Raw genomic sequence first — 24209 nt, 5'->3', positions numbered from 1 at the left:
CAAAAGTTATAGACCAGAAACCAATTTCGAAAGAAAAAACCATTTTGATAGTTAATTTTCCTATATGTATAGGTACGTAACAATAGATTGTTTATTATTCAAGAGGATTGTTTTGTGTTTCCCATTATCGTCGTCGTGTATAATACACAGAACTTTATTTTATAGTAGTTCAAGATAAATATTGTATCTCGTTGAACATAATTTTATTTCGTGCGCCGCGCCCCATTTTTAAATAGAATCACATATGTCATTGAAATGCACAACGATTTGTTTCACTTTATCTACTGTTGTCGTTAAAGTGATCATTCGTTGAAATTGCAATTGTTGCTTTCACCCATAAACTATTATATGTAAAATTACCTATTAACGGTATAAAGGATTAGGGGTATTACACCCCTAAAGTAAACACTATACAACCATTTACAATGGGCGTTTATTGAACAGTAACAATAGGCTCGATACATTGCTCTATTTCTCGACCGTCCTTCTTGGATGTCGCGTACGAAGTTCCCATATGTGGGCCGCGCACCTCCTGGTAGAATAAAGCTACCTTAGCGAGCCGTAATAAAACGCGATGTTTTCATGTTTCACGAAGTTCCGCTTACATATATTTGATCCAAACTCCAATGAGAATCTATTTAAATTTAATACGAAGTAAGAATATTTTATTTTAACTATTTATAACTCAACAATTATTTGAAGTATCTCAAAAAACGATTGCTCTGATCTTAATATGTTCTAACACACTTGACATAATATAAAGTGCTATTTATTAAGAAGTAGACATAGGGATTTACATATTGCTTTTCCCTATGTCTACTTTTAAATGACAAAATCTCTTCTGAAGGGCGCCTAATTTTATACATCCAAGATAACTTCTTAAAACACATAAAGATCTGACTGTGATACTAATTAATTTAAATATTGTTGCTTTGGCTTCACAGGAAATAAACTCTTACATTTCTTAAACTATTACCGGCACTATACTAATTGACAATATCAACGTTTTCTTCAGTTGAATAGATCATACCCGTACGAAAATAAAATTGCGGAAGCCAAAACGACAATATTCAAATTAATATGACAGCCAGATATTAATTTGTTTTAAGAAGTTACTTTCGTTGCATAAAATTAGGCACTTTTCAGAAGGATTTTGTCAGTTAAAGTAGACATAGGGAAAAACAATATGTAAATCCCTATGTCTACTTTTTAATAAATAGCAATGTATAACTTTCGCCACTTTACTTATTTACTTAAATGCATTCTACAATGGTAAAAGTGCCTACTAAGCTATTCAAAAAAATCATAGCCTTTGTCAGCGGTTAATTTTTAAATTCCCTGAAGAGGCGATTTGAAAGAACTCAAATGTTCATCAGCTCCTAGACTGTAGGCCGGCGAACTTTGATCGCACCTATGAGGGCGCCCATTGTTAATTAAGCAAGACGAGCGCGTTGATATCTACTTGTAGTTCTTGGAGCTCTCGGCATAAAACAGTTATATGAGACTTTGTTTGGGTCCCGCCTTATATACATAATGACAGCCAAGGGCAGTGGCAAATGCCTTGGGGCATGCTGTTTGCATATTGTGATAGTTTCTATGATTTGAATAAATTGCTATTCAAATGTTCAGCTTTTAAATCTAAGAGTAAAGAAGCGAAATGTCCAGAAAAATTTGCAATAATAAGGGTCTGGTAATCAATTATTCCCGGGCCCAGACTGCTGAAGAAAGGGTATAATTACGTATGAGGCGGGGTCCAAACAACCTTTTTGCGCTTTCTGCAACTCCTATTTTGTTGCTACTAGGGACAGAAAGCAATAAAATAATTTCAATAATTCATTATACCGCGGTTTAATTTCAAATTGTGCCATCTTCTGGCGAATGTGTCAGTTCGCCACAGTTTCCCCGTTTAGGTGCGCATAAACCACGGGAGATGTCGCAACAATACTTCCTGCCGATAAGCGGCCGCATTCGGGTGTTTTACTGACGTCACAGCACAGTAGTCGCTGTAGTGTAGTTGTCATGATCAGCTGTTTCAACTTCATCCTTATTGTATTGTGCAACTTGTGAATATTGTTATTTATGTTTGTACATAACAAAGAGCCTTGTTAACGGTACATACTTGGGCAATTACGACGAACGTTTATTATTACGCGAATTTCGAAATTTTTTTACCTTTTGCACCTTAGCGGTATTGCGCAAGCGTTAATGACAAGAACCGCCAAGATGCAGACCGAATTTGTTGGCACTCGCTCATGTACAAGTCGTGTGTGCGTTAGTCGGTCAGTAGTGTTGAATTATGCCGGGCCAGGACTTAGATAAGCAACCCAATTATACCATAAAATTACTAAACATGGAGCCCGGAATTACGCAAAATCGTTCCTTGCAGAATCTTGTAGATGCCGAAGAACATCCCGACGTCGTCGTGGTTACCAATAGAAGTATACGTGATGTAACTTTAAGAGACTGGATTACTGTTACTATTTTATGTTTCATTAATTTAATTAATTATATGGACCGATTTACTTTAGCTGGTAAGTGAGCATCTTCTCAGAGTGGTGGGTCAACCACCTGTTATTCCCATGTCGTTTCCATAATATTTATAAATATCCTACTAACTTGCATTGCTATATCTGAGCCTATCAATTTTTTGTGGTTGTAATTTGACCGGATGTTTAAAGAAACCGTAATTAAGTTTCGATAATGTTAGATTGTAGCCGGAAAAAAATCACCTGATCCCCGCTTATCCAATGCCTAGTTAAAGTAGGCGTGTTTGTTACGTAGCACGTACGTAAAATTTAGGTAACGTTTGGGAAACCAAGTAAAAGCACCCCCTCCCACGTTACTTCGCTCTCTTCCATGAGGTGATTTTTGCATTTGCCCAACCGTTGAAAGTTTCTGCACGTTCACTTTGGGAATTGTGAAATTTTATTATGTGTATAAAACGTTATCGAATTTCACGCGTTTATCTGTTAACGTAGTTACGTGAGCTGATAAGGTCGAGCAAAATATTTAGGCGCACACGTCACTACCCCATTAACATTCCGTTCAAAATTTACTTTACGTCTCCAAAAAACATCGAGCCAAATTGGCGTTCTTGTTTTTACGGTTGAGAGAATTTCCCAAAGGAATGAGAAAATCTTTTCCGTTCCACGTTTTATGAACTTGCAGCAATTTGAAGTTAATAACTTTCTCCGACTTTCAGACGTAATACAAGTAGAAAATAGCACTACACATTTTGCCAATGCATCCGTACTCAATTTGGTATCCCATACTTGAAATACCTATTCGTCGTTTTTGGACGAATACGAAGCCATACGTTTGTTGTACTTATCACTTTTGAAATATCCTATATATAGTTTAGGTATATTGCTAGGTCTGTGGCTGATCGCTTTTGGGAATTCGAAAATTTTTGATATACAGCTAACATGCTCGTGAAGACCCCACAAATTTTTAATGGGGATTGATGATAATCCGTTGTAATAAGGTTCTCTTCCTGATAAAAATCTATCGTCAGGGTTCCTTCTCAGGTTTGTCAGTCAGGTTACTTGTGAGAAAAATTTTTATTAACGCTTACATTGTAAGAGCATATATATGAGTGTGTGAATGTAATGTACAAATTCAATGGTATAATAATTTTGCAATTTTAATTGTTGAGAAATAGTAGTGGACCAAACTTAGATCCATGCGTTACACCCCAGTCTCAAAAGCTAAGGGAAGTTTCCACGTTCCGTGTCACGTATATAAAATTAAGTGGTTTATCGCGATTTGCCTGTTTTAATAAACAAACGAGCTGGCTCTCCATTTTTTTTAACGATATGTCGATATCGGTAACCGAGATTGTTCCCCTTTCATTGATTGTAATGAAAGCCCTTCGGCCGGATGACTTGGTGGGTCATTTCCCAGTAATGCTCCCGAGTGGAAATCATGTCTGATTCGCAAGTTATTATCAATATGACCCAATTTTCTCGTTATCCGTTTGCTGTCTGTTTATCTAGCATTTTTGCTGTCAGTTTTGAGCACCTGCACCCATCGTAGACCGATAAAGCGGGAATGTGTCGAGTCTAATGACGAATTTATTTTTTGAGCGACTAATCATAGTTATTAGGAGCCCACCGGCAAAGCCAATTAACGGGTAATTAATTTGGTTTAAAAATGCGAGGTCGTTCGTGAACGTCACCATACAGGCTATTAAAAAGGGTCAAGTAAATAGTGTACAGAAAAGCATTTTTTGTAAAAATCGTTTGCTATTCCGATACTAATGTGCATATTGTGGGCGGACAGATTTTATTTTCAGTTTTTTGGGAACTACTTGTACAAAAAATTAATTCATTGAACAGAGGGAAGTTGCAGTTGATATAGCGGGAGATTCAAAAAAGTATGGACGTCGAGTCGCCTTTGGAAGTTAAAGTTAAATATGATTTCCCATGTAAACAAAAATTCCAAAGGTGACTCGACAGCATAGTACAAACTTGATTTACAGGCATACTCGACCATGGTGGTGAATAATTTCTAGATGGCGTCGCTTCCGTAAAAGTGTCGGCAGTGGGCGCCATCTTGGTTTTTTAAATAGAAATATTTTATTTTCATTCAACGCATTTAAGATTTCCGTAAGTAGTTTTTGACATGTCAACCAAAAATTTGGAGATGCAATGATCCATTCAAAAATTCATATTCATATTTCTCGGAATATTTCAATATTTCGCAAAAATATTTCCTCGAATATATATTTCTTTCAAAAATGCCAATAACTCAAAAACTACCGAATATAGGCATACCTATTGTTAATAAAATCGCCCTTAAAATTCAAATTCTGCATTCATTTAGCCTCAGAAATAGGTGCAATTTGAAAAACCGAAGTTTTTGACATTTTTTTAAACATCGCAGCAGCCATGGCAACTTTTTCGAGACTTTCAGCGGTCACTCAAAAAATTCTTTTGACTATGGATTCGATTACACTCACTTATCTTGAACGGTTTAAGAGATATGAATTTTTAAATGGATGCTTCTCGGGATCCTTACATTTCCAAATTTTAGACAATAATTGGCATGTCAAAAACTATGACAGATTGGTACCTACGCAAATCGTAAATGCGTTGAACTCAACATAAAACGACGCATTTCGAAAAAAAAAGAAAATGGCATGTGTCTATTTTTAAAAAAAACCAAGATGGCATCAACTTCCAGTAGCGGCGCCATTTTGAAATTATTTTATTTCAATTCGCAATCGTCGATTTTGGTTTAACTCGGACGGTCAAAACGCAATATAATAAGTTTTTTTTGTCTTCAGTTTTAAAAATAAATATACGGGGTCATTAAAAAAGTTATCGAACCTAACCTCAATTTTTAAATAGTATACGCTGTATATTTTAATAAAAAAAATGGCATTATATTCATATTTTTAATATAACGCACTCGCACCAGTGATGCTATTCGCTTGCTTAAAAGATACGGGGGAAACTAAAAACATTTCAATTGCGGAATGACCCTATATTTGGTTAGTTATAGAGTATACGGGGACAGGTAAAAAAGTTATTGGACTTAACCTCATTTTTTTTTAATAGTACACCCTATATATTTTAATAAACAAAAAGCAGATTAAATTCTTTTTCTTTAATTTAACAAACCAATAATTGCTTGTTTAAAAGATACGGGAGAAAGTTAAAAAAATTCAGAATGACACTATATTTTCTTTGTTAAAAGAGATACAGAAAAAAAGTTTGCTACAAAAGTTTCTTTGTTTAATAATCTTTTATCGGACAGTTTTCATTTTTTAAATAGAAGATCCTGTATATTTTAATCCTGAAATTCAAAGTTATTCTAATTAATAATAATAATAATAATAATAATAATACTGCAATATCTCACCAAAAACCCAAGCAACCTCACAAATACGACCTCAGGAACAAAGAAACACCATAAATACAATTAAAAAACACAAAACTCCTTCTTCACAGAAGCACACCACGTTATCACAACCCACTTGTATTCAACCCAAACGCAAAGCCAAAGAAACACTTACACAATAAACTCCATTTAATAAAATTACAGGAATTATTATAATGATTTTTTGTTTTGTTTTCCTCTTTCCTGATAGCGTTGGCTATTGTGCCCATCAATAGGTATGTTGGTAAGTACGAATTACATTATCCCTAGATGTCCAATGTACGTGTGTGATTTTTTTATTTTATTTTTTATTTTTTTTTTTATTTTTTTTTTATTTTTTATTTTTTTTTTTAATGACCCTACATAACTTCACCAGACACAGACACAGACACTAATCGTTACTTGATTTTAATCCGTGCGATTAGTTAACCAGGCTAGACCTGAGTTCTCACAAGAAACACCGACCATAATAATAATGCCTTTATTACGAAATTATATAATGTAAATAAAATTAAAACGAAAATAATCTAGGCGGAGTTCAACACGTTGACCTGGACGTACAACTGTTGCTCTACCACTCAACCTAGTGTATCATTCACACGTTATACACATACATATAAAATAAATTTTTTTTTTTTACAAATCTAATATGATTGCTCACTTAATAACCTACACTTCATGTTTTTTTTAAAAGACTATAACGAAGGAGAATTTTTGAATATATTAAAATATCTATTGTAGCAGGTAGTAAACTGATAAATAAATGACCGTTCGAAAAAGTGAGTATTGTGGAGAGGGACATCTAGCAATCCCCTATGTCGTAGATTTAAATTATGCACGTCAGTTCTAAATCTTAACCTCGTGAATAGGTCTAAATCTCACTAGACTAAAAATCCCTAGAAAGATATTGGAGAATTTAGGGCCCATTTTAAATTACCCTAGGTTAAAATTCCCTATACAGTAAAAGCCACTAGAAAAGTTACTAAGTAATATAGGGCCAATTCTAAAATCACACTAGAATAAAATTCCTACAAAGTTACTAATGGCCGTTTGCACTGACAAATTTAAGCAGGGCTTAGCTTAAGCGTAACTTAAAATCCATGGCAACCATTGTTTCAATAATCGTTGCCATGGATTTTAAGCTACGCTTAAGCTAAGCTCTGCTTAAATTTGTCTGTGCAAACGGCCATAAGTATTTTTTTAATTCCGTACTGAGACCCCTGCTTGGCTCTATACTAGGGGTACCTAGTGTTGGTGTTGCAGTTCCACCCACTAAAACCCTTCCCTTGTTAATCAAAAGTTCCATCTCCAACTGGTAACCTCGTGAGCGTTACTTCATGGTTGGTCGGCCCTTTGTCAGCACCTTTGATCTTACTATTTTAAGCTCGATTTTAAGTTTGACCCAAAAAAGTTCATGACGCCTGTATTACTTTTTTGATACCGATAACGCAGTGTACATATCAACCCTTAAATAAATGCCATTGCATTTCTTTGGAAATAATTTTCAAACTTGGTCGTTTTTCCGAGTGAAACGTAACAAGCCCAATTTTGAGGTTGTTTTGCAATAATTTTAAAGCCTCGATTTAAGTTTGACCGGAAAAAGCCAAAAAAGTTCATGACGCTGTATTACTTTCTTGAATAACCGAATAACGCAGTGTACAATATCAACCCTTAAAATAAATGCCATTGGAAATAAATTTTCAAAACTTGTCGTTTTTTCTTTCCGAGTGAAACGTAACAAGCCCAATTTTGAAGGTTGTTTTGCAATAATTATAATTTATTGTGTTTGATATTAAATCTGCACATATCAACCCTTAAATAATGTCAACAAATTTTAACCGAATTGGATGCACTTTCCCCCCTAATTTTTTGTAAAGAATTTTTTAGGGAAATATAATACGAACGTGCAAGGCGCGTTATCTATTTGGAAAACTCTGCAACATTTTTGTACATCTTTGTTTCTCAAAAAAAAAGTTATGTCCAACTCCGCTGAATTGGGATACGAGTTTTTGTAAAAAAAAATAATAAAAAAGAAATTAAAGAATCGAACACGAGCCGCCCGGTTACAAACCGAGTTTCCTTGTCACTTGACCATTACGGCATGCATTCGATCGTGATGAAACTTGGTTGCCATGTGAGCTTAGTCCCACCTGGCATCATTTTTAGTTCCATTACATATTCGAATCATTAGCTAAAAACGAACGTACTTCAAACGTCATTTGCAAAAGAGCTTGAACATTTTAAAATTGTGGAGATTTAGGTACATAAGCCATTCATTAAAAACCCTTTTCGGAGGGCCTAAAATATGTTTTGAAAAACATTCTTTTGGGGCATACTTACCAATTTCAAATATCCACATAGGTACTATTGATTTTGGGGATATTTTTAGTTTATTAATGAGCTTCTTGCGAGTTCATGGTTTTGTCTGTCTGTCCGTCTGTGTACATGGTAACTCGCGGACGGTTTCGAATTTTCTAATTCTATTTTCAGTATTATGTATATCGCCCAAAGAACTGATTAAATTTTCAGTAACGCAGGATAGCTCGTTTGCTACATTTGTTACAAGGTTTATCTCTGTGTATATAAAATAAACATCATTATTGTTAGTTGAGATCATCTTCTTAAATGAAACATTTTTGCCCAGAAAAATTTGGATACAAACACATTTCCTTTTCAGTATTTTTATAATTGTCGTTTTCAAAAACCACCCTGATAAAGTAGTACCGAGTCCCTACGTGAAAGCACAACTCGTAACCATCTCCGCTCGTTTTGAGAATTTTCCAATGCCTGTGATTAAAAATAAAATAATGCTGATTAAGTATGGCGTGATTCAACGTCACAGTAATTATCAACGTTTGTAACGTATTACACATAGTTCGTACTCGAGTAGGAAATCGTTCTATATTTATGAAGCTACTAGACAACAAAATAGATAAAAAAAGGGAGCCTCAATGTGAATAGGGTTGATGCTATAAATATCTAAAGAGTCGGCATTACTGAAATATCTCCGTGCGTCAAAAGAAACTTAGATTTATGGTCTCTTTATATCACGTTACGAAATTGTAGCAGATGGGAACAACTACCCTCTGTACAAACACATAAGACATCGCCCTTTATTTATCTCAATGAGTCAGCGAATAATTTTTTACTACCCCAAATTTTAGTCGCCCGCTACGGAAATTAAAGAGCCTTTGAAGTGGCGCACGTGTAGAATTGTATCAAAAGGTCATGCCACCAGCATCCGTATTATCACGGCTCCCCTAATTTAATAACTCGGCATGAATTAATTTCCTCTCGCTTCCTTATTGAATTCGCCCGACCCCAAAACTTTATACGCACTAATTCGCCTTTCTGTTTCAGGTATTTTAACCCAAATACAAGACTACTACAAGATAACCGATTCGGACGGCGGCCTCCTGCAGACCGCCTTTATTTTAAGTTACATGATTTTCGCCCCAATTTTCGGATATCTGGGCGATAGGTATAGTAGACGGGCGATCATGGCTTTCGGCGTCTTCCTGTGGAGCTTGACCACTTTCGTCGGCTCGTTTATGGACGTAAGTGTTTGGCGAACGGTCGCGATTAGGGGTTGACGATTGACTTCTTTCAGAACTTTACTTGGTTTGTGCTGTTTAGGGCTTTGGTCGGTATTGGAGAGGCGAGCTATTCGACCATTGCGCCGACAATTATTAGCGATTTATTCGTGAAGGATGTCAGGTCGAAGATGTTGGCGTTTTTCTATTTCGCAATTCCAGTCGGAAGGTAGGCCAGGCCGTATTACTAAATTAACCATGTCATTATTATTGTTTAAAAATGATGAATTGAAATTTTTTTATGGAGTTTGAAGTTCATGGTTACTTATGAAATTGTCTTAATTGCTAGACATGCGTTGTTAAATTATAGTATTTGCATGTAGAGATACACTCATGCAATTCTTACAAGTATTATACAATGTGGCCGAGATTCACTTGTTTTTCAAAGCATACTTTTTTATATTGGGGTGGGGGGACAATAATTAATAATTTTATCTAGTAATTGTGAAGAAAAGTAGAAAGAAGAAAAGGTTCACATGGTAGGATCTTTCATTTCATCCAACCTGAAACCCTTCTGTAATAGGAATTTTCCTAATTAAGCCCGAAAATAAGGGCAAACCGCAATTAAACCATAAAGTGCTATACATAATTGAATTCAGAATAAAAATGGCTTTAAAAATATGATACTGAAATAACCAAAAAAGTGTACTTCTGCTGACTGTGCTGTTAGTGCCCCAATATTCCGTTGAGTGAGACAAGTTTAAATGTAAATGTGTAATCTACATTTATCTTCTTGCCTTTTTGCGTAGGTACTGCAAGATCGTTTCGAAATACTAGCGGCAGACCTAAATATTTGGTACGCCCTCTAGTGACAAAATAATTTGACGTCAAACTTCAATTGTGTAATTATGCAATATTTTTGTTTCTGAAATGATTATGCGCCGTTTATTCTCAAATTGACGTAGTCCCACAACGGTTGCAAATAATAAAGCAAACTGTGTGAAATTATAAAAAAAATGATATCAACATATCCAAGATTTATTGATCTCTGTACGTAGGTCATGATGTTTTATCTGCCCGAGACTAAAGTTTGTTAATGTTTATGTTTTTCGTTGAGGTATCTTAAAAAAATATTGTTGTAAATATTAACTTTGCTCTTTGCTGATTTAGATAATCGTCAGCGCTAGAGAATATGCAATCAAGTCAAAACGATAAAATGACGAAATTTCATTGGTTCTTTTTTACCTTGCTGAAAAATAACAAGCAATTACTTGGTAATCTTTCTATAATCCTAAAATCCGTCAATTCTATAATTACTTATTCGTGATCATCAGCCATCTCTTGGTATTTTCTGTTTTGTTATATGTAATTTCTGAGCGCCATGCTTAAATCTCAAAATATTTGATCGATGTATTATGTTTTTTACTTTCGGGCCCAATGAATATTATCTTAAGTATAATAATATAGCAGGTATATTATATACCAAGAGACCAAAGAGTGTTTTAAGGGCGGCGATTCAAATTTTTAGTTGAGTAGGTGGCAGCACTATACTCAATTAGATGTCACTATAAATGATATCATTCAAACTCGTACTTTTTATAATGTAGTTATTCTGAAGATGGCTCTGTAAAAATGCAAACGTAGACTTGACTCGACCACCACTCATTTTTGATTGCCCGGTAGTAGACTACAGTGTGTCCCAGATCGCGTGGGATTGCATGGGTAACTTTGTTATTATTAAAGATAGAGAATTGATTAAATGGGCAATGTTTTGCAGTTTTAGATGCTTATTTAAAATTTGTTTATGGAAATTCAAAATGTCACAGGTTCGACGTAAATTCAAAAAAACTAAAATTGGTCATTTCCTTGAATGTCTTATATCATCGAAAGTATAAGAGATATAAAAAAAAGTTTTATATAAAAATGGCTGTCTTTGATACGCTTAATTTAGAATTGATGTCCAAAAAAAATTCAAGATGGCTACTTTTGAGGAACATTTACCAACTTCCTAAACTTAAATAGGCGCTATATGGGATTTTTAGATTACTTGATAGATTTTTTAATTCTCTCTTCAACGAGCCATCATAACATAAGATTGAAAATAAGATACCAGTTATATCAACGGTTTTTATATTTTAATCAAGTAGGCTGTGATGAATTAAAAAAAAACAAAACAAAATCTATTCGAGCCAACAAAACAATGAAAATAATTACATCAGATGTTTAAAAAATCAGGGGTGCACTCATGAGAGGGGGGTTGGCAACTCCTTCCAAAATTTTATATAAGTAGGCCTAGAAAAATTTTGATTTTTATATCATCACTTATTGACTATCTTATTATCCATACTTACATACCTACAAATGGTGGTATAACTACAAACTATCCCCTCGAAAAAATGTCATGCCATTATCCAGTTAAACACATTTCAAGACACTTTGCTTTATTTTACACAATGTATTACCATTGATGCATTGTCCCAGGTCACATTTTGTAGGTGGTTTATCCGCAAGAATATCGAAACTAACAGTTTTACCAGTCCGTGTATATGGACAGATGAATCTTATTTTTCTAACTGCGGAGTGTTTAAATCGACATAATGAACACTATACTCGTCACAGGAAAACCTACATGTTGTAGTTTCACGCCGAAATCAAGTAATATTTTTTTTAATTAATGTATTTTATGGCATAATGGGAAGTCATGTAATTGGACCGGTAATCTTCGTTGGATCGGTAACTGCTCACCATTATTTACAAATTCTCCAATAAACTTTCTCGACAACGTATGTTTCGAAGAAAGGGTTGGTTTATGCTACCTACCAACAAGCTGTCTGCTCTGGTCACAATTCACGAATTATGTACAATACATTAAATTATAAAAGTAAGTACTTAATTAAAAAATAAAAGCAAAGTGGAAGTAGCTACCACTACAATAATAATAATAATAATCATCAATGGCAACACGTTGCCTAAACTAAACTGTCTTAAAGTGTGTTTCACTAATAATGGCCAGTATTTTAAACATCTGGTGTAATTATTTTCATTGTTTTGTTACCTCGAATAGATTTTGTTTTTTTTTAATTCGTCACAGACTACTTGATTAAAATACAAAAACCGTTAATATAACTGGTATCTTATTTTCAATCTTATGTTATAATAGCTCGTTGAAAAGAGAATTAAAAAATCTATCAAGTAATCTAAAAATCCAATATGGCGCCTATTTAAGTTTAGGAAGTTGGTAAATGTTCCTCAAAAGTGGCAATTTTTTTTTAACATCAATTCTAAATTAAGCGTATCAAAGACAGTCACTTTTATATAAAACTTTTTTTTATATCTCTTATACTTTCGATGATACAGTGTGAGCAACAATGATTGAAGCGTGCGTCATCACCGCTTGTTCCTATTAATATCAAAACTACCTTCTTTGTATGGAGTTGTATACGAAAATGACGTTCAGCGCTGTCACAGTGACGTGCGTCTATTCGTATTTCGTATCTTGTATCAAATCAGCATATGCTATGAGCGGCACATTGCCAATTTAGCTGAAGCGGCACGCTTCAATCTTTGTTGCTCACTCTGTATAAGACATTCAAGGAAATGACCAATTTTAGTTTTTTTGAGTTTACGTCGAATTTTAATAACATATAATATATAATAATATATATATAATAAATAATAAATAAGCATCCAAAACTGCAAAACATTGCCCATTTAACCAATTCTCTATCTTTAATAATAACAAAGTTACCCATGCAATCCCACGCGATCTGGGACGCACTGTATATACAGTACCAAGTCGCCGACACCTAGGTCTCCTACTGTCCTTGCTGGTATGTGAGTGGAGAAGGGACGGGTTTTTGAACTACCCAAATAGTCTCATGTGTTGTGTACTATTATGTGGTTATGTGGTAATAAAAAAAAAGACAATGGTCTGTTATTTAAACAGCACAGCTTACTGTATTTAAAGAAATCTTTGTAGGTAAAAATTCAAAAGGAAGGAAAGAAGGCAAAAAGAAAAAAAGCACCTGGTTCAGAAGGAACTCTGAAATGTGACACTGTAGTAGGTCCTGGATTCCTGAGTCAGGTCCCATATGAGTGGGATGATTAGGTACACACCAAGCTGGGAGGTGGTTCATTACCTACCTATCTAGGTATAAAGGCAAGACCGAACTACACGCGGTACGACGCAGACAAATATTGTGTGTTTGAATTTCTATGTCATATCACTACGTTCCTTTACGTATGCTTCACCCTATTTTCCTCTTTTCTGCACGGATCTTTCAAGCATTCATGGTCATTGTTCGAAGTCTCCTTCATTATGCTTGCTCTTAGATCATATATACAGTAAAGTGGTAATCCAAGGTTCCGTGCAATCCGAGGTCCAAAAGAAAAAAATGGAACATTGGTGGAACCCACTGACAGTCCAAATCTGTGCACAGAAAAACTTTTTAATGTGTAAAATCTTACCTTAAATATAAATATAATAATGGATTCTAGCCTGTCTCTGTCTTCACCTTCTTTTGTTTGGAAATCACTATTGGTGATAGATTAATTATTAGGTTTTTTTCTTTTTGACATTTAGGTATAAGAATTTGTTATAAACCTGTGTTAACCGGCCCGTGTGGCGCAGTTCAGTTGAAACCGAACTGTAGTGCTAACGGTCCCTGGTTCGAATCCGGGTTCGGGCATGAATATTTGTAAATGTATAGTGGGTTGGGTTGATAGAGCAGCCTTGGCTGAAACCCCGCCCACTCAAAAATCAAGACAAAATAAAAACATACCGTTTTTGTTTAAAAGTTCACTGCTTGCGCTGCATTATCAGGAAAGCACTTTTCTGATGATGGAATTATTCGAAACAAAACGTCGCGAATAATAATAATAATAATAATATTGCCTTTATTAAAACAAAAATCAAAAAAAGATAAACAACAGATAAAGTTATTACAAGGCGAAGTTCAGATTAGCAGTAAAATAATGCCATCTGTTCTTACACTTAACCTAGCTATTTGAATTCCGATCGGCGAAAAAGAAGAAAATTACATTATAAAAGAAGTATAGAATATAAGAAAAGAAGAAAAAAAAGAGATAAATATAAATTGCATCAATTTAGGTGTACTCTTACCGGTATAAATATGTAAAAATTTAGAAATGGAGCACTTACTTAAACTGTATTTGTTTGTACCCTAAGCAGATCTTTATGAGTAATGGATTTGGAGGTTTTTAGGGAAAGCGATTTAAGGTTCATGGGTAGTTCATTATACACATGTGTAATATAATAGGTATAAGATTTTTTGAACGCTTGTGTTGTATGAATCGGAGGCGTTAACAATCCCTTGAACCTCAAATTAAGATTGTGCACGTCTGTTCGAAAACTAATTTTCTCGTACAAGTAAGCTGGTGTTTTATTTATTATGATACTGTGGAATAAGACTGTGGCATGCAAGAGGCGACGATTTTTCATATTCAACCATCCGAGCTCAACCAATTTATGACTAATTCGTTCTCGCCTTCTTATTCCAAATATTAGCCTTAAGCACGAGTTCTGTATCTTCTGAATTCTGTTTATATTAACCGAACCAAGGCATGGGCCATACAGAGAGTCACAGTAGTTGAGCCTGGATAGTACCAAAGTGTTACAAAGAAGTTTCTTATGCTGAGTGCCAAATAGGTGTCGGTTTTGCTAAATAAGTTTTAGACTTGCATAACCGCTTCGCAAACACTTTGAAACATAATGATCAAAACGCTAGTCTGAATCCATGGTAAGCCCCAAGTCAACGGCCTATTATTTATCGTTATATTTATTCTATCCATAACTTTAAACCTATTTTGACGACTACCGAAAAGTACCATTTTCGATTTATCAGGGTTCAATAGGAGGCCGTGCGCGGCCGACACTCCTGACATGCGCTCCAACTCATCGCTCATTGTTACGCACGCTTGGTGCACCTCATTGGGTAAAGAAGAGTAATATATTTGAGTGTCATCAGCGTAAAATTGAGACAAACAAGAATGAAGAACGCCAGGAAATGTCGATATGTATATGGTGAATAATATGGGACTCAATACAGACCCCTGCGGAACACCGCTCTTCACAAGTAACGATTGTGAAATATTACCGCCTACAGAAACTATTTGTGTCCTATTACAAAGGTAATTAGCAATTAAGCTTACAGCTGTAGGACGAAGACCAATATACTTTAACATAGATTGAAGTACCTAAACCATGGTTGATCGTATCAAATGCCTTCGACAAGTCCAACAACACCAATACCGTTACTTTACCCTTGTCTGTTGCGTGCATAATATCATCCGCTATGTTTAATAACGCCGTATTACAACTGTGTCCGCCTTTGAAGCCGGATTGATTTTTTGGTATGATGTTATTGGACTTTAGATGCATTTGCAATTGCACACAATAACCTTACCTACGGATACCAGGGTCGGATTCTAATGTGGTACATATGGTACACTTATGTTCCTTTTGGTACTTGACTGAAAAGATATTTTGTAGCTATTCTCATATGATCATTAGGTTGTACCACCTAATTACCTTATGATCAATATACATTCGACATTCTCCTGACCCCCCAAATATTTGGTGGTTTATAGCTTCTCAACGATGATTTATTAAACAAGGTCAAAACTAAATTTGTTCATTACGCAGTCTTTCCATTTTATACTGGAAGATGCCACGCGATTGGGTTTATTGACATCGGCAAATGGCTATTGTTATAATTTTCTATCGAATTTATTGCAAAATACAATAGGAATTATTTATAAAACTGCGGCGCACCGTTAATAGCCGCTAATTGATTTAAATTATTCAAAAGCTGGCGGTAGTCTATCAAAATCTGACGGCAAAGGGCAATCTATAATAAAAACTTAATCGATACGCCAATAAACCTATTAATAGAAGATATAAAATATTTGTCGACTTCATGGTCGTGGTTTATTGTACTAATTTTGATTATTTTCCGTAGCGGTTTGGGCTACATTGTCGGCTCGGAGACCGCGAAAGCCCTAGGAGCTTGGCAATGGGGACTGAGAGTGACGCCGATTTTGGGGGCGGTCGCTGTGGTACTTATTATGTTCGTCTTGAAGGATCCCGACCGAGGCGAAAGCGAGGGCGCTCACCACTTATGCACGACCAGTTGGGTCGAAGATATAAAAGATATACTTAAAAAGTATGTTGGCCTAGCCTAGGCGTTTGGTGATTTTGTTTTTCTTGCAGCCCGAGCTTCATGTTGTCGACGCTTGGATTTACGTGCGTCGCGTTTATAGCCGGGGCCTTGGCCTGGTGGGGCCCGAAGTTTATATATTTAGGTATCAAGCTTCAGCCGGGCAATGAGGACGTACAGCTTAGCGAGTGAGTATAATTTTTTCACAATAAAAGGAGACACTTATGACAATGGTGGCTGTTCCTAGCGTTTCTTATAAGTTTGGAATCGTAGCGATGATTTCTGGATTGCTAGGAGTTCCGGCAGGTAGTTTTCTGGCTCAAGCGTTGCGTGAGAGATATAGAAACATCGATCCCATAATTTGTGGTTGCGCGTTACTAGTGTCGGCGCCACTTGTGTTTCTAACGTGCGTAACAGCGAAAGCCAGCACGCTGACGTGCTACTTTTTCGTCTTTTTTGCCGAAATATCTATTAATCTCACATGGTCAATTGTCGCCGATATATTATTGGTAAGCAAGCTTTTTCGTGACCATGTGAGATATGTAACATTTTAAGTAGCGGCCATTGTCTTTTGTTTGAAATGTCTACATATCTCACAATTTGTTAATGTTGTTTCAGTTTATCATTTCCGTTCGGTGGAATTACGATACTGGCTGGCATATGTGGTCTTACGATAGGTTGCTTTTTAAGTCAATGGTTAATAAAACGTTATCCAAGAGTAGATCCAATAATATGTGGAGCCGGTTTATTGTGTTCGGCTCCTTTTCTAGTGGGTTGCGCTATAACGGCCCCTAAAAATTCACATGCTTGTTTTGTCCTGCTATTTTTCGGACAAGTCGCATTGAATTTGAATTGGGCAATTGTCGGTGACATTCTGCTGGTAAGAATTAAAAAAGAAACTGTTCTACGTGTTCACACTCAATTGGCTTTGAACCTTCCTTTCATTTTTATTTGTATTATGCTTGTTTTTGTTCAAGGGGTTACGTTCTGTGTATATTTTTGGTTATGGATTGCTAGAAATTATTATGATATGCTTTTGTGGGATTGGGGCTTATGGTGGAATCAAGCCGCCAACCCCTCACCATACATAACTGTAACAACAAATTGATTAATCAAGAATCCTTTGAAAGGATATATTAATGGTGAAGGAGGGCTTGCTAGGTTCTACCGCTTTCTGTATCTTCCGATATTGGATTTGCAAAAGTCTGATCTCTGAAGCGTTAACACTGATGATGTAGAATGATCAAAACTGAAACAACATTACACTCTGTATATAAAATGGTGGTTTTAATCTGTCATGCACGATTTATGTTTTCTATGTGCTTGTAGTTTTTGGTTGCGTTCTTGTAAATATACTTCCCGAGTACTATTTGCATTGTTAATTCATCACTGCAAATTTTACTTAACGCAGCTTTTCCACGCACTTCTTCCCAGTCATATCGACAAACACTTAACGATTTATTTTAGTACGTTGTGGTACCCACACGAAGATCATCGGCGGAAGGCTTCCAACTACTTGTCTCGCACGCCTTGGGCGACGCTGGCAGTCCGTACTTCATAGGAATTGTAGGTTGACCCAAAGTTAATTGAAACGACCACTAACGGCCTTGCGCAGATTTCAGACGCATTACGGGTGATTCTAACCTCAAAGTTACAATCGTCGTCATCCGTGCCAACCATGACAAACGGAACAATTGTCGCCGCTTTACAGGACATACCGTCGAATAGCAGCAACTTGATAGACTTTAAAGCGTTACAGTATGCGATCTTCACGACGTGTTTCGTCGAGGTGATCGGCGGCGTATTTTTCCTAATCACTGCCATGTATATTGTCAAAGATAGACTAAAAGTGGAGCACGCCGTCAAAGGTAAGTTCCGGCGTTAGGCGTTCGTTAGTTGTATTAAATCGTTTAATGTTGGTAGACGTAGCAGTCCCTTCTGTTTCCTTTAGCGGTTCTAGTTCCGATGTACCAAAGCAGTTTTAAGTGAACGTCGGTAATGTTGATTTTTGGGTGACGGTTTTAGAGTAGATTTGCTTTTTCAGCTGCCTTTGTGTAAAAATTTGAGACTGCCATCTTGTAAAACAACAGAAATGATTGCTCATTTGTTTTCGGTATTTTTTAGCAATCTTAATATGTAAACAAACACATTGCAAATGGGTTGCCTGAAAAATTAATGTAATGTAATTAATATTTCGGTCTGCTTCTACCTAGGACGCAGGCTGCTCGTGGTGTACGCATCGATGTAAGGGAGTGCGCATGCGTTCTCTCCATGTGATAGAAGCAGATTTTAATTATAGGTAGTCTTAGCTTAATTTTTGTTAGGCAACCATTTGCAATGTGTTCAATGTATTTCACTCAGTAAACAGATGTTGACTTAAGGCTCCTCGTAGTCAATCCCCGCCATATTGGAAAAATAGCTAAACTTTCTTATGAAATACTGCTTTTGTAGTTGAAGTCTAACAAATTCTCGATAGTGGATATTTTTTGCAATGATGAAAAGAGGGGCGGTACTTAAAAAAAGTTGAAATATCGGTCTTAGTTTTTTAGGAAGATCGATGAATAGAAAAATCGTTTTTCGTAAATAACCGTCGTTGTAATGGGAGTAGAAAAATCTACAGCACCAATTTGGAAATCCGACAGTATTTCTTACGGCGGTACTTAAAGATATTATTTCCATCTATTATGATAAGGCATATATTTTAAAAAATATGTTTCGCGATCTTCAGAAAAAAATCAAAACGCTAACGTAAGGATAGGCAATTCAAATTGCACTTATAACGCCTGAGGCGACAACTCATTACTTGAAAGGGAAAACAAAAGAAACTACCTGGCATTACCCTACACATTGTTACGCCGTTCCTAATGATATGGATTAGATAAATTACTATTTATTATTTATTTATTTGAATGCTGTTGATTTGTAAATCATAATGTCACATATTCCCAAGACGAAAAATGGATATCCTATTATAGGTACATTGGAAATAATTTTTTATTTCTAAAACCTTTTGCATCCCATCAGGATGCTTCAAGAAATAAAAAAAAACCTATAATGAGGCTGTAATATTTCCCTTTGACGGGGCGGGGGTACGTACAATACTAGGTACTTCACATATTATATCATAAGTAGTGCTGAATATGAACTCTGTTTTATAACAATGCTTTCAAACTACCAGAAGCGTAGCACTTTGTTTAGTTAGATCAAATCAAATATGACTAAATTACACGTTTGTGTATATTTCCCATCTAAAATTATCAGTTTTCTCAGATAATCCAGTATGCGGAGCAGTCAGAAGGGCCGATTCCTGCAAAATGTGGTGTAAACGATTTTAACGTTTTAAATGGTCCATTTGGGTCCAAATAACATGTATTTGAAGAGTGCACACCAATTTTTTCCCGGCACAACTTTTGGCAGCCAAAAAACCTCAAAACGTTCGGACTTTTTTCAGTTTTTCGCTTAAAACTCGAAAACGGTCCATATTTTATGAATAACACTTCTTTAGTAAATTAAAGAAAACAAAATTCTGCGTCGATAAAAAAACAAACAAAATCGGTCCAATAGAAAAATTTTTACAAGCGATCAAAAAACGCCCATTTTTTCCAACTTTTCTAAAGAACTGAGTTAACCTTTTTTTAATGCGTTGTGGCTCCTAAAGGAACGATAAAATCCACTACCCCCCCTCCCTAAAGATTGTAGAACATCAATCAGAGAGTTCAAAAAGTACCAACAATTTAAAATTGGACCAATTTTTGAAATTCGTTGGAAAAAATGGGCGTTTTTTGATCGCTTGTAAAACATTTTTCTATTGGACCGATTTTGTTTGTTTTTTTTGATCGACGCATAATTTTGAATTTCTTTAATTTTCTAAAGAAGTGTTATTCATAAAATATGGACCGTTTTCGAGTTTTAAGCGAAAAACTAAAAAAATGCCAAAAATTTTGAGGTTTTTTGGCTGCCAAAAGTTGTGCCGGGAAAAAATTTGTGCGTACTCTTCAAATACATGTTATTTGGACCCAAATGGACCATTTAAAACAATAAAATCTTTTACACCACCTTTTGCAGGTCAAAATTATCTGCATACTGGACTAAGAGTAAGTCTTCGTGAAAATTATCTATTTCGAGAAATGCGACCAAAAGCAAAAGATGCACATGCCCTTTGCTTTCCATAAAGTTGCGCCCAATAGATAACAAATGACACATAGGCATTTTTTCACTTATTAGCGGAACATAAACATAGGAAACGTCGTGGTATGTTATATAAACAAACGCTACCGATATAAATACAATTCCCCTTTTTAGTTAAATTCCTAAGCGGGATACGATAACTAATGGCCGACACTGACAATTTTATATAAAACAAAGTGTCACTGTTTTGCTTATGTAAAGTCAAGTTAGTGAAAGTGGTGGATATAAAAAATTCTTGCACTTTTAAAAAAATTCGACTATTTATCTTTCTGTTTGAGAATACCTTTTGATGGAGTCCCACAAACTTCACGTTAACGAATTTTTTTCAAATTTCCAATACTATGTAGCGACAGAAACCGGTAAATTTTTTACTACTGCCTACTTCTTTTTTCAATATGGACTGATATCAACTTTATCAACAGGAATATTTGTCCCTCAAAAAATAGGAGGATCAAGTAAATTTTGTTTTTACCATTGAATTCAGGGCAAAAAAGTGAAGGCAGCTTCCCGCACAAAAGTTGTTCGGAAATATTCTCCATGGGTCGTGCATACATATAAATAAGTAATACGCTAAATGTTGCTTATAGTAATGTAAATTATACTGATTGCAAATAGAAATATAAAATCAAAAAAAAAAAAATGTACAATTGTTATTAATTTTTGAAAAGATAAGGATTTATTTAGAATCAGTATAAATGTTATACTTTTAATCATTGTAACAGAATTTTAAATGTTAGCTACCATTTTTATGAAAAACATACAATTTTTGTTGTTGTTCACCCTTGTATGTAAGTAAAGAAAGATTTGTTTTAGGTGTTCGAAGTGCCGGTTTTTTTAGGATCTACCATACCTAAGTGAATTCATTCATGCACATGTACCTAATAACTATAAAAATCTATAAATCAGTAAAAATGATTAGAACAAATCACAATAAGAAATAAAGGGGTAATTAAAAATGTTATAACAAACAATGCTAATCTAGTCCACTAATTACCTGAAAACCAGGTAATTTACAGAAGCTGTCATTATAGAAAAATGCAGTAAATGCATTGAATAAGTAATTTATTCAAGGGTAACAGAAATAGGTATTTGTGCATCTCCAGTCAAATATTGTACAGCTTTTCGAGAAACTTGTTTACATAATTAGTCCTTGAACATTATACATGGCCTATTGTGTTTAACAATAAATGAAGAGAATATGCAAAACTGAGAAGGATAGATACATCGTTGGTTTCACTCAAGGAGATCATGTAGCAGTGTGTATTGTTGGTGGTCTAACCAATTGCAATAACACTGAAATACAAATTGACTACAGAGGAGCCTTAACATGGGATCTTAGACCAGTAGATACTGTCTCAACATTTTTGTCACTAGTATGCTAACTAATACTCCCATTGTGAGCCCACACTAACAGCTGTAGTATTTATAATTACAAGTGTCGATACTAACTAACTGTTTTCTTTGATTTTTAGGCATAGCAGATATCGAACGAACGTCAAGATTGGTGGTGGCGGTTAATGAGACTGATCGAACTATATTATCCTGATCGTTGGTGTATTAGCTATTTGCATGAGCGACGCGAGTGTGCGTGTGTATATGTGTGAAAAGTGAGCGCGTCATTTAAGATAGTACAAACACGTTTAGACTATTCGTATCGTTACCGTATTAAGCTGCTTCAATAATTGTTCACGTTGCATATCAGACTGGGTGCGTTCGAGATTATTACAAAAATTATTTATAAGGCAGCAAACTGTAATTAGAAGAAATGAACAGATGCTTGTTTTGGTTCATAATAAATGAAGTAAACCTTTACCGAGGCAATAATTTAATTGATCGTTTTGTAGATTTCTATTGTATATTTATATACATTTTATAATTTTTTTTTTATATTTGCCGATTGTAAATATATATTTTGAGAATATTTGTACTTTATGTACTCTTTAAGTGATGATTGATAAAATTGTCTATAGCGCTCGGTAGATTGATGAATAGGTTAGAACAAAGCTTACAATTCCTAAAAGGTGGAACATCATTGATACCATTAATCAGGGCCGGACTGGGTGGAAAAGGGCCCCGGGCGCTCCATGACCAAAAGGCCCCCAAAACTCATGGACCCCCCCCCCCCCCCCAAAAAAAAAAGAAGACAAGGGATTTGCAGATTTTTTAATTGTATTTCAAACAACTTGCTGAACAGTATTGAACATTGAATTAAAGGAGAGGGCGCTGTAATTCCAATGACGTATTGGCAAATTTATCAATTAATTTATCCTTTTCCAATTTAAACTAACAATACGCTCAACATTTACAAACATTAATGCTTCAAAAATTGACTGACCCAAAGAGGGTCCGGCCCTACCATTAATTCTCGTAGATACTTTAAATCTACACTTATTGTTGGTTGTAATCAAACTGAGCATTTGTCTGAACAAAATGTTGATTCCTCCCCGCTCCCCAATTGATTCTTACATTAGTCATTGCAAATCTTTCGAAAATTTATATAATTATTGTTATAGCATATGTGGCTGGATAATATGGCGACTTGCCCTTAATTCAATGGTGGTTAATTTTGTTCTAAGTACTTATATAATTTCTGCTACGCCACTAGACGTAGAGATAATATTACCTCAAAATCTGTTACACTTACAATACATCTCGGAACTGTAATAACAATATCTATACTACGGGATAAAATGTTATAATAATCTGAGACTAATCCTCTTATGAGCCGTGCGGCATAATTTTGTTTTAGTTTTTCCGAAGTGACCGCCTACCTTTGCTAAAAACTTGTCCGATTCCTGGAGCACCGTTTACTGTGATTGAGTTTACCCGAGGTTTCCGATACTGTTCTGCAAACCGCTACTACTGGTAGCTGGCATTCCAGTCAGTGCATTCTGCCTACATCACATCCAGGTGCCGCTGATTTGTTTTATTTACAATAATTTGTAAATTTATTTATTGTTTTTGTAATTAAATTGTAATGTTTTTTCCGCTAATGATATTATTTAATTTTCATGCTATTTGTGGGACTTTTACACGACCGATTAGGGCGATATGGGTTCATTTTGTAAGGGCTTGGTGCAAGGTATTCTGGGCGTACCGATATTTTTTGTTTTGCGCATGCGCTGTATCAAAAATTTGGTTTAACGCATGTGCAATGGTAACTTTTCTTTATGAAGATATTTAAATGAAACTTTAGTAAACACTACGAAACTATCGACGTTTCCAAATATTGTTTTGCGTATGCGCAGTGGAAACTTTCTTATTTACAAAAGCATTTAATAAATGAAAGTTCCTACATAGGCACTTGGAATAAAAACAAATCTAAGACGAGTTTCAAAATTTCTGTATATTTTTATACTCTACACTAGTAGGTAGTATTCCAACTTTGAGAAAAGTATTTCAAAACTTGATATTATAGGTACCTACG

At 35.2% G+C, this 24209-nt stretch overlaps 1 protein-coding gene across 4 annotated transcripts; it reads left to right on the top strand.

The window, feature by feature from the left end:
* Nucleotides 1–1983: 1983 nt before the first annotated feature.
* Nucleotides 1984–22703, top strand: LOC116178065 (protein spinster). 4 transcript variants are annotated; one of them, XM_031497351.1, is made up of 10 exons: nucleotides 1984–2531; nucleotides 9244–9440; nucleotides 9494–9645; nucleotides 16397–16600; nucleotides 16648–16782; nucleotides 16842–17103; nucleotides 18062–18160; nucleotides 18210–18462; nucleotides 18518–18585; nucleotides 22255–22703. In XM_031497351.1, the coding sequence occupies exons 1-9, from the start codon at nucleotides 2297–2299 to the stop codon at nucleotides 18577–18579; spliced, it is 1599 nt and encodes a 532-aa protein (XP_031353211.1). In that variant the 5' UTR covers nucleotides 1984–2296; the 3' UTR covers nucleotides 18580–18585; nucleotides 22255–22703. The 4 variants fall into 4 exon arrangements, with proteins under 4 accessions (XP_031353211.1, XP_031353210.1, XP_031353209.1 ...); XM_031497350.1 differs by having other exon boundaries at nucleotides 18518–18589; XM_031497349.1 differs by lacking the exons at nucleotides 16842–17103; nucleotides 18518–18585 and adding an exon at nucleotides 17213–17474.
* Nucleotides 22704–24209: the final 1506 nt, after the last annotated feature.

The sequence above is a fragment of the Photinus pyralis genome, unplaced genomic scaffold (assembly GCF_008802855.1).
Source record: "Photinus pyralis isolate 1611_PpyrPB1 unplaced genomic scaffold, Ppyr1.3 Ppyr1.4_LG8, whole genome shotgun sequence".
In the NCBI taxonomy this organism is placed as follows: Eukaryota; Metazoa; Arthropoda; class Insecta; order Coleoptera; family Lampyridae; genus Photinus; species Photinus pyralis.
Note: the sequence above shows the minus strand (reverse complement) of the source record. Positions and strands in the feature narration are given on the sequence as shown.